Below are 12,124 nucleotides of genomic sequence, written 5' to 3' on the forward strand. Positions count from 1 at the left end.
GTATGTCATTGTTAGCACACAAATTAATGATAAAGATTTAATGCATATAAAACAGAACAGCCGCATCAAGTAGTTAAAGAATATAATTGTATTTTATTTGGAAAATATAAATTTGCTAATAAAAATATACATATAAAGATTCATATCGGATACCTGTTTATTGAAATGGGAACCGATCAAACGAAAAAGAATAATATAATAATGAACTTAATTTTGGTGTACAATTCGTGTAAAATAATTTTAAATAAATGTCTAATTATATAACATTATGTTAATAAAAATAATTATTTTTTATATTTATTATGTAAATATTTGTAAAAAATAAATATAATTAAATAATTTTATAAAATCAATACATTAAAATTAAATATATAATAGTATCCCTACTCTTATCTTATTTAGCTAGGTGTGTGGACTTATTAAAAATTAAATAACCTACATATTTTATTGTTGACTTATTTTCATTCTGTTAAAAAAAGTTATTATTATCCAGGTAAGGAGGTATACCTAAGCTTAGCTTATTCAAATTCTAGATTACACATCAAATAATTAAAACATCCCTGAAGTATTTATCTGTTAAACAAGTTTAAGTAGATTTAATATTAGTTATTTTATGAAGACAAGTTCTGAATATTTTTTAATTTTTAATTACCTATTAGGATTCTCACAAATCACTCATTAATTATTAAAAATTTATTTTGTACTTTTTAATATATAAAAGGGTCAGAATATACTATTGTGGAACAGTAGAAGTGACCCCTAACGTCCAAATTCTGCTCATGCTCTTTCCTTGATATTTCTAATAACACCTTGAATTAATTAATTAATTAATTAATTTAAATATAGTACAAGCTAAGCTAGCTAACATGCTTCCTTGCATAATAAGAATCTTGTTCGTTGACTTGACTAATTGATTCACAATATATTACCACTCTAGCATTAAACAATCACTTCTTTCTGATCTCTTTCATTATTCTCTCAACAGTTTCCTTCATTCCAAACTATCATATTCATGTTCATCATCACCACCTAAAACTCAAAGCTCTACCTTCATCTTCATGTTCATTCCAACATCTGGTAACACCTCTCCCCCCAAATTTTTTTTATTTCTTTTATTTTTTGGGAAAATTAATTAAGTAATTTTCAATTTTTCATGTGTTTTTTAATTATTTTTCTTAAATTAGTTTGAACTAATTAATTTCTTGTGTTTTTTTTATTTGTCATAAATTAGTTTGTCATAGTAGCCGCCAGATGCACCAAACGGAATGAGAAATAAGGTGGGAAATAGTAGTGTTGATTTTGAGATATTCACTTGGAAAATTGAAGATTTCACGAAGAAAGATATCACCAAATTAAGCTCCAAGGCTTTCAAAATACGTGGCTATACATGGTAATTATATAATTACTAGTAAATTAAAAACATGTATCAAATTTTTATTCTTTATTTTCTATTGAATTTGTGAAATTTAATTAATTAATATCTTAACTTAAAGTATGTATGTGTCTGGATTTTTATGTGATATAGGAAGCTTCTTGTGCATCCACTGAGGAACGATGTGAATCATTTTTCATTGTATTTAATGGTTGCTGATAATTTACCTCCTTATGGATGGACAAGAAACACTTTCTTCAAGTTGGCTCTAATCAATCAAGTTGATAGAAGAAAGTCAATTGTAAAGGGTAAGCCACCTACCCATGTCTAATCTTATTTATTAGTTGTTTAATTTTCTTAATTTGTTGTTGATTTTATTGTATATATAGTATTAGCATAGCAAATGTGTAACATTATTTAAAATTGCAAAACATAAAATTTAGAGTGATTTTTATTCTTCCAATAAAAATAATCATAAGATTTAGAGTGATAAAACAAACAGTTAATATTCTCAAACAAGTGTGCTAGATTGTTCAAAAAAATAACATAGATAAACAATTAAACATACTTAATTTTTTTATTGATTTTGTCATATGAAATTATTATATGTATTATAATATAATCATGTTAAATATATATATATCAAAATTAGATACTAACACAAAATATATATTAAAATATTATTTTAATGATGTTGAACAATAGAATAATGATATTGTGAAAATTTTAAAATAATGTTTTTATATATAAATAAATAAAAAAAATTTTAAGGGTCAACACTTTTATTAAAATCTAATTAGAATTTAATCATTAAAAAAAGAGTGTGTAATTTTATACCATCAGATATAATTTTACACTATTAAAAATATTAATATTAATTAATTAATAATTATAAATCATAAAATATACTGATCTGTTAGTAGTACAGTAAATAAAATATCTTATATTGGAGGTTTTTTTTTTTCCTTTACCTATGAATTGCAGAGACACAACAGAAATTCAATGGAGGACATAGATGTTGGGGTTCATTCTTCATGAATCTAAAAGACTTCCATGACCATAGACAAGGTTACCTTGTGAGGAACACATGCATCATTGAAGCACACATTTGTGTCTCCAATTTTCCACCACCTCTAGACACCAACATTATTAACCCAATCAATGATGATTCCATCTTAGAAAATAATAACACTAATAATAATCCATCACCTCCAACAACAAATCATGCTAATAATCTTCGATCCTCATGTGATGAAATTACAAATAGCCCCTCAACATCATCATCACAATCATCATCAAGGTCTAGTCCAAATGAATCGTTAGGTAATAACAATAGTGAAATCCAACCTTCATCATCAAAAAAACAACTAAGACTAAGAGACCTAATAGATTTGCAAACATTCTTAAAAGATTACATTCCATTGTTAGAAGAAGTTTGCACATGGCACCCTTCACTTTTACAAAGCCAAAAGAATAGGACTCAAGCTTTTAGGTTATGGGCATTCACATCATTAGGCCAAGTTCTTCACTTTCTTAAGACAAAGAAGGTTAAGGACATTGATGACAATGACATAAAAACCCTTCAAGGTTTGTGGGATGAACTTGAGAAGTCTTCAGGGTTTGAATTGGCTTGGCTTCAGCCTTGTGTTGAAGCTGCATTGAGTGTGAAGGCTCACTTGCAAAAAACAAAGAAATTGAAGAAATTGGTGGATCATGTTGTTGGTTTGGAAATTAAGATGAAGAAATTGAGAGGGGAACTTGCTGCTGCTGAGGCTGAGTTTGAGATTGCAAGAAAAGACTTGTCTCAAGTGAGAAAAGGGTTTCAAAAGATGGATGTGAATGCTACTATTGGTTATGCCATGTTCTAATCAATAATAATAATGATGATGAATTTGTTATTATATATTAACATGTGGTTAATGAATTTGTTATTATTAATCATATGTCATTTCTCTTGTAACATTTTTAACATACCTAGAGTTATTGATCTTAGAAATTGCAACATATGATTACTTCATGTTCATAGCTAATATATGTAAGGTACAGTACTTTTGGTACTTTATTATTGTAATGATAGATATTAACTTTAATTTATCTTATAAAAAAATTTATAATGTATTTATTTTATCTAGATTAACTTATTCTTGAAAAATGTCAGTAATTATAATCAATATGATATTAATCAAATTAATGAGTATTTTACTCTCTTATTAAGTAATTTTGATATATGAAAATTAAAAATAAGGGTAAAGTAGAAAAAAAAAATAGACGAAAAAGATATCCCCTATATATAGTACACACCTTCATGTTAAAAATATATACATTTTACATTAAATTTTCCCCATTTGATGTGGAAAAAAATGGGGAGATGATAAAATATTAATATATCATGGTACATAAGATATATATAATAATAATGAGATCAATATTGTGATAAGGTTAATGACTTGGTCCGTCCAGAGCAAGGTTTGAATTTTCATTCTAATAATGTTTTAATTTCTTCTGCATGAGTTAGTTATTGACTTATTTGTTAGCCTCGCTCTCAATCATGGATTCATGGGGTGCCACCACCCATCCTAATTGAAGAGAATCCAATTTTGATTCCAAAACCAATTATTGTATGTCTTAATTAGTGCAGCAACTTATACCTGTAAGATACTTTGATGAATTCTAATCTTGATGAAAATAATTAAATAATTCATGGTGAAAACATTTTTTAACTTATTTTTCTATACTAATGATGAATAGACTCATTTTTTATCTATGTTATATTATGAATATCTCACTTTTTTTTATAATAAAAATGAATTAATTTATAATATCTACGGAAAAAGTTTAGTGATATAAAATAATATATTTATTTTTTTTAGAGTTTAGCACATATGACAAAGTTATCAGTTAAAAAAATTCTTTATAAAAAATAATATAAAATTTAAAGTTTTATATTACTAACAACTTTAATTTGTATACTTAGAGCATAGGTTAGTTATTAAATCCGTACAATCAAATAACTCATTATGCATGTTGTGAAAAAGACAAGAGTGTTAAACCCAACTAGGCTTGCTAGTTTGCACCGACATTTTCACATTGAATACGTGGCATGAAACTATTCAATGTTCATAGAAAGAGGTTTAGACTTTAGAGATGTGACAATGCAACAAGGCAATTAACGATTCATGTACAACAAATTAAGGATCAATAACGGAAGCTAGCTAGTACTGATTTCTTAGTTTTAATTCGCTACAATATAGTTTTTTTAATTTTATCACATCCGACATATGGAGAAGTAATTGTCGCATCTCGCATGTAGTATATAACTTGCTGCCAAAATGAGAAAAGTCAGATGATAATTAATTTGTTTGGCTCATGGAGATTATAAAATGGATTTGGTTGACTAGTGGTCATCAGTTAATATATATCAAAAACAAGATGTTATCTAGTAACATTTAAAGAAACAATAATACATATGCATACAGAAATTGTTAGAGATATAACAACGAACAAGAGTGCGAGAGATAGAAAATGTTATATTTTTTGTTAGTAATAAGTTAATTATGTTTAAAAATATAAATTAAATATGTTATTAGATTATTAAACTAAAAAAAATGAGTTGATAGTCAATAATAAATTCAAAAATTTTAAGCAATAAGGGCAAACATATAATATATAAAAGAACAAAAAAAAATCTTATAAACATATCAACTAAAAGCATATGAAAAATAAATAATGTAAACATATTAAATAATTTTTTATTTATTTATTATCAATAATGATATATTGATAAGTAATAATGTGATTATTAATTCATTTTTTTATAAATTAAATATATATAATAATAATAATAATAATAATAATAATAATAATAATAATAATAATAATAATAATAATAATAATAATATGAGATTAATCAAGATGATAAATATATTATTTTTTTAATCAATAATAAAAGTGAAACATATTTTTTATGGATTATGTACGATAAATAGTATTTTAAGAAAAAAATTATGCACCAAATTTTTCATATCTTTATTATATATTTTATAAATTACTTAATAATTATTTAATTATTTAATAAAAGTTAATTTTAAATAATAATAATAATAATAATAATAATAATAATAATAATAATAAAGTTAGTTATTTAGATAGATAAAAGTATAAAATGTGTTATTATTTCTATTAGTTTTTATTTCAATTTATGTTTGAGAATTAATTATCAAAATAGATGTTCAGTATAAATTTTTTAATTTATCAGTAAATATTAAAGTTGAGTAAAAAAATGTAAGCATATAAACTTCAACTAAATGAATTCATTAATTAAATAATGTTACAATAATATTTTGTTTTTTATTAAATTAATTTAATATATATTTTTATCTTATATTTTTAAATATAAATTAAAACTTAATTTTAATGTATTGACAATATAACATATTTTACACAATTATCTAATTACATTATATTTTTTTTGGATGATTATTTACGCGAATGTACGTAATTAGTATAAAAGGTAATTAATTTTTATGATATAAGATTATACGTAATTAAATGTATGTGTAAAATTATTTTACACTAAAAATATATCAAAATTTAATTCTAAAAAAATATATATATAAAATAAATATTTTAACACAAAATTTAATATTTTTTTAATATGAGACAAATATAATCTTTTGATGGGACACATATATTTGTACATATACTTATATTTTTCTAAAAATACTTGCCTCCACAATCTATAACATTCTATTGTTAAAAGTGTCAACTAAAAATACCTTAGAAATATAATTATTCATCTATCTCTTATGATTAGCTTAAACTTTTGAATTATGTTAATTTTTTTTAAATTAACAAAAATTAAAATCTAAATGTTTAGATCATAAAAATTTTAATATTATATTATAAAATTATTTTTTTAAAATTTAAACTAATATAAAACACATAAATTAAATAATTATATCTCTATCGAAAATACTCACCGTTTTTTTTTTTAAATCGTAAAACTTATTTCCTTTATCGATTCTAGGTTTTTTAGATTCAAGTTAAATTTCAGCTTTTATTTTTCGTAATATAAATATATTTATCTTTGATCTTTCGAATGGACATTCAGGGAAATTTCTTTCCTACATTGGAAAAGAAACTTGAAGCCTTTGGGTTTGACTTGACTTTGTCGGCAAGAGTGATTCTTCACGTTTAAAATGTCTTGGCTACCAAGATCAATTCATTGAATATATATTGATCTCTCAAATTTTTTCCACAAAAAGGTTCTCTACAATATATGTTAGTACATTATATTCTTTTCATAAAATTACCATTATATTTTAAAAATTCTAAATAAGAGAATACTAATTCAGAAGTATTAAATTAAAGATGGTATGATAAGAGGAAATAAAGAAAGTCAACAAGAAGTGAGAAAAGTGGCGCCAAGTGGGTTATTAGTGACTCAGTGTAGAGGAAAGTGATTTTGTTTTGTTTCAGTACCACGCAACCCTGCTAAACCTTCTTCAAAAAGCTTCTAGAATAATATATAATGTTAATAAATGCTATTTAAGTTTATAATTCAAGAAATGTGTGTCATATAAATATTACAAATGTTTGATAAAAAAAATTAATCAAAAATAGACTAATTTTTGTTATTGATATACCATGACGACAAATAATAATAATTGAATAAGATATCCATTAATTGTATAATAATAAATTAATAATAGTAAAAAGTATATTAATAATATTCAAATTATTTTACTAACTATTAAGGCAAAGATATATATTATCTGTTATTCTCTAGTATCATATCTTTACCAATTTTCAGTCTATTATACACATAATTCTTTTTATTTTTTTATTTTTTTGTTCTATGTAGTAAAAATAGTTAAAATATTTTTAATTTAAGAATAAAGTATTATTTTTGTCCTTAACGTTTGTGGTAAGTTCTTAAGTTGTTTCTAACGTTTCAATCGTCCTATTTAAGTTTCTAACGTTTTAAAATTGACTCAATATTGTCCTGCCGTTAGATAACTGTTAATAGAATTGACGGCGAAATAAAATTGAGATGATTTTGAAACGTTAAGAACTTAAATAAGACGAAAACGTTGAGGATAAAAACGATACATAGAAATAAATTTTAATTTTATTCTTTAATAATATCAATTTTTTCTGTACATAGTATTCAATTATTTTTTAACCACATCTAAACAAATTACACTTAATCAAATTACTTTCATTCTAAATAAATTTATTTTTTTATAATTTTATACTTTCATTCTAAATAAATAATGTAATGTGATTAGAATAAAAGTGTAAAATTATAAAAAAAATATAAGTAACGTGATTAAGCAATGAAAGTAAAATTACATTATTTAGAATGAAAGTATAAAATTTATTTATTTATAAAAAAATTACATTACTTTAAGTGTAAAATTATAAAAAAATTAATTTATTTAGAATGAAAGTGTAAAATTATAAAACAAATTATAAGTAATGTGATTAAGTAATGAAAGTAAAATTATATTATTTAAAATAAAATTATAAAATTTATTTATTTATAAAAAAATCACATTACTTTAAACATAAATTTATAAAAAAAATTAATTTATTGAGAATGAAAGTGTAAAATTATAAAAAAATATAAGTAATGTGATTAAGTAATGAAAGTAAAATTACATTATTTAGAATAAAAGTGTAAATATTATTTATTTATAAAAAAATTACATTACTTTAAGTGTAAAATTACAAAAATTAATTTATTTAAAATAAAAGTATAAAATTATAAAAAAATGATAAATAATGTGATTAAGTAATGATGAAAGTAAAATTATATTATTTAGAATGAAAGTGTAAAATTTATTTATTTATAAAAAAAATACATTACTTTAAGTGTAAAATTATAAAAATATAAATTTATTTAGAATAAAAGTAATGTGAAGTGTAATTTACTTAGATGTGATTAAAAAAAATTAAATATTATGTAAAAAAATTGATATTATTGAAGGATAAAATTAAAATTTATTTCTATTTATCATTTTTGTCCCCAACGTTTTTGTCCTATTTAAGTTTCTAACGTTTTAAAATCGTCTCAATTTTGTCTCGTCGTCAATTCTATTAACCGATCCCTAACGACAGGACAACATTTAGTCAATTTTGAAACGTTAGGGACTTAAATAGGACGATTGAAACATTAAGGACAACGTTGAGACTTACCCCAAATGTTGAAGACAAAAACGATATTTTACTCTTAATTTAATATTTATAATTTCACATATAACATTGTTCGTTGGTCGGCTCCTGAACAGGTCGGGTGGACAGAAGATGCAAAGGTGGATAGATGAGGGTGTCTTAGTCCTGGGTGCGCTGATCGAGGGTCTGCCGAGCTGGCGAGCACTTGAGTTGGTGAACGGACGAGGGGGGGTGCCACCTGCAAAGACACTCCGACGCTCAAGTCAGAAATCGTACAAGCAGGGGGAGTGATGTAGAAAGTGACGTACCTCGGGGGAAGAGCCAATCTTCCCCTTATATACATGTCAGTAGTGGGCCCCTTACGTGACAGGCCCATATTCCCAAGGACGCTGTCCTGCAGCACGTGTGCGGTCCGTACAGGAAGTGTGTCCGGGTCGGTTGTAGGGCGCGTGCCCGGGTCGGGTGTTACATGGGTCGGGTCGGCCCAAAGCTGGTTCTGGGCCGGGCCGTAACAGTGCCCCCACGCGCCAATGGTGGTCGTGGGAGCTACCAATGGCGTGTCGTCTCGTATCTCGTCTAGTCGGTTGCTCGTGGGGAGGACGTGCCCCCAAGGCGCGTCTCTTGGTTGTTCAAACAACCGTTTCATCGCCTCGTTTCCTGCGCCGGGCATTGAATGCTCATAATGGGGTGAAAAACCCCGTTTGAAAAGACCATTTTGCCCCCAGGCGTTTCGCGCTCTGGAGGCAGCTTTTAAACGAGCGGTTTTGGTATTTCTTCATTTTATGTACTTTTTTCGCACCCTCTATTCTCCCTTCTCCCTCCTTGCTACAAGGCTTTGCTGTGGTGCCTCCGTTCGGGTTTCTTGCATTTTGCCAGATTCAACCCCATCTTCCTCTCACCAATTCAGGTAATTTTTTCTGATCATCCTCCCTTTTATGCATTACTTCTGCATGCTTGTTATTTGGTTCTTTTGATGTTACTGCATAGCCTTAGTTGCGAGTAGACGTGTTAGGGGGGAAAGTACCATTCTAGGGTAGGCTTTTTCTCGTTCCTTTAGTCTTTTAGTCTTGTTTGTCGTTAGTCGGGAAGTCGTGGGGGGTGGTGTTTGTTTTCGGCCTGAGCAACCGATCTCTTAGACTAACTGGATGGTACCCCCATGTAGGTATGGCCCGCACGGTCTCCCGAGCATCCGTTAACCCGGCGGCTTACGACCAGTATGCTTGGGTCGTCTCATATGTAAGGGATTCACCCAACCAAATGAGCGAAGAGGAGCTCACCGAGTTCCGACAAGCCGGGTACTTGTGTGGCGGGACTGACGAGGAGGCCAATTATGACGCCTTCGTCCCGGCTGCTCACGAGCGGTTGTATGAAATCAACTTCCAACCCCGCCAGGTCGCCGACTGGATTTGGTTCTACAAGGCCATGTTCACTCAAGTCGGAGTTCGTATCCCGTTCTCAGCCTTTCAGATGGCGCTCTTAAACCGAATTTCTGTGTCACCGTCGCAGTTGCATCCGAACAGTTGGGCTTCGATCCGCTGTTTCGAGATGGTTTGTGAATATCTCGACCTGCCGGTCTCCGTAGATGTCTTCCTCTTTTTCTTCACCCTTACAAACCCTACCAAGCAGGGGAAACATAGGAAAGGGTTCATGTCCTTCCGGGCTGCTCAGGGTCGGAAGATTTTCGGCTTGTTCGAAGATTCTTACCACGGGTTTAAGGACAAGTATTTTAAGGTCCGTCCGGCCAAAGGTCGTCACCCCTTTTGGTTGTCCCTGGAAGGGGTACGGCTCATCCCGACTTATTGGAGCTTCGGGGCAGGAGCCAATAGTTTTATTAAGGTAGTTTATAAAAACATGTCGGCAGAAGATCAGCAGATTGCCAAGGTGCTAAACGCAGTTTTTGGGAAGAACCCAGTAAACCCCCACCTCCTCATGGGTGATCGGGATTCCGGTCGTAATTACATTTGTGAGAAGCTTTTTACTTTACCCTTTATTCTTTTTCCTTCTTGTTGGTATTATGTGACGACTAACCGACCTTCCGTGTTTTCCTGCAGTGGATATGTCTGCGTCCGTGACGGGTCTTCCCGACTTGTTCCAGACTTTCCTCGGCGGCGGTGATGAGGAGAGTGACGAGCAACCTGCCCCCGAGGGACCTGATGCTCCGGAGGACAAAGACGTTCCCGAGCAGAAATCCGCAACCGATGGGATCGGTACCTCGTCTCAGGGTGCCGCGGTCGAGAGTGGTAAGGCCGTCCATGCCTCCCCTGTCCACGAGGTGGTAGGAACTGAAGGTTCTGTTCCTGGTCCGGACGTTGAGGTGGAAGAGGTCCCCAACCCAAGAAAAAGAAAGAAGGCTTCCACGGCGTCGTCTAGCCCTGAGGGAGCCCTTACTGTTATGGAGAGGAATTTTAATGCAAGCGACTTCATAGATTCCCAGTTGATCCCTGGTACCGAGGAGTACTTCCAGGAGTCTTCTCTTGCCGCGCAGGCGAGGTGGATGTACCGTACCCTTTTGCGCGGTGCCGTGATAGCCCGGAAGGCCGAGTTTGAGCTAACCGGGATGGAGTCCCTCCGCCGAAGGTTGGAATCTGCTGGGAGAGCAAATAATGAACTAAAAGGTGAAGTTGAAACTCTCCGGCAGCAATTGACTCAATCTTCGGAAAAACTGGATGCTGCCGAGAAGAAGGCCACCACTGCCGAGCAGAAAGCTACTGCCGCCGAACAGAAGGCAACGGATGCCGAGAAGAAGCTGAAAGAGTCGGTCGCGACGGTTGAACGTTTAACCGAGCGCGAAATGGCTCTGGAGGGTCAGGTCGGCGAGGCGCAAAAGCGCGTGGCCGAAGTTGAGAAAGAGAAGCAGGCCGTGGAGGCCGAACTGTCGACATGGAAGGCTAAGTACAAGGACGTCGTCAAACAGGGCAGGGGCGCGATCCTGGCTACCGAGGAAGCCCTTAAAGCACAAGTCAAAATTATTGCCCCTGAGTTCGATACGTCGGCGATTGGTGTCCGCAAGGTCATCCATGACGGCAAGGTTGTTGATGCCTCCACGAAATGACCCTTCAGTTCCTGTTTAGCCGCTTTCTTTTGACTTGTAAACTATTTTAGTCTTTGCCGTTTTTGGCTTTTGTGAACTATTTGATGTTAGCCGTTTTACTTTTGGCTCGTGAACAATGACCTTTTTGGTCGTTTGCCCGTGTTGTCGATATAAATCTTACTTATCTGAGTGCGTTATCATTTTTAACCGTTTTGGTTTATATTTGTCGTTTTCCGGCATGCTTGCGTTATCGTTCCTATTAACCGTTTTTGGTTTGAAGTCGCTTAGACCGGCGGCCCATGGCCTTTCGTGTAGTTGTTTGTTACAACGGTGTTTGACGGCTTCCCGGGGTGATCAGTCCCGGGTCGCACGTCGTTGTCAGTCGTGACAAGGTGATTTATCTGAAAAAATGGAGGTAAAATAGAATGGAGAATTTGCACAAGTGTATCTTATTCGGTATCCACATAAAAGACTTGCAAGTTACTATGAAGTTCAAACGACAAATTAACTACTTAGCTAGATTAGTCGGCAGGTCGCTCCGTCCT

The 12,124-nt window shown here is 31.0% G+C and overlaps 1 protein-coding gene across 1 annotated transcript; it reads left to right on the forward strand.

Annotated features, from left to right (window-relative positions):
- The first annotated feature begins 882 nt into the window (after positions 1-882).
- On the forward strand, positions 883-3,490 carry LOC130960569 (MATH domain and coiled-coil domain-containing protein At3g58270-like). The gene is made up of 4 exons (XM_057885998.1): positions 883-1,077; positions 1,232-1,390; positions 1,526-1,680; positions 2,357-3,490. The coding sequence occupies exons 2-4, from the start codon at positions 1,266-1,268 to the stop codon at positions 3,238-3,240; spliced, it is 1,164 nt and encodes a 387-aa protein (XP_057741981.1). The 5' UTR covers positions 883-1,077; positions 1,232-1,265; the 3' UTR covers positions 3,241-3,490.
- Positions 3,491-12,124: the final 8,634 nt, after the last annotated feature.

Source organism: Arachis stenosperma, chromosome 2 (assembly GCF_014773155.1).
Source record: "Arachis stenosperma cultivar V10309 chromosome 2, arast.V10309.gnm1.PFL2, whole genome shotgun sequence".
NCBI classification, from domain to species: Eukaryota; Viridiplantae; Streptophyta; class Magnoliopsida; order Fabales; family Fabaceae; genus Arachis; species Arachis stenosperma.

What these genes read in the sequence shown, in the direction of transcription:
- LOC130960569 (XM_057885998.1), top strand. Translation starts at nt 1,266, where the DNA reads ATGAGAAATAAGGTGGGAAATAGTAGTGTTGATTTTGAGATATTCACT. An exon ending in AAAATACGTGGCTATACATG is followed by an intron (nt 1,391 to 1,525) that starts GTAATTATATAA and finishes TATGTGATATAG; the next exon opens with GAAGCTTCTTGTGCATCCAC. An exon ending in AAGAAAGTCAATTGTAAAGG is followed by an intron (nt 1,681 to 2,356) that starts GTAAGCCACCTA and finishes TATGAATTGCAG; the next exon opens with AGACACAACAGAAATTCAAT.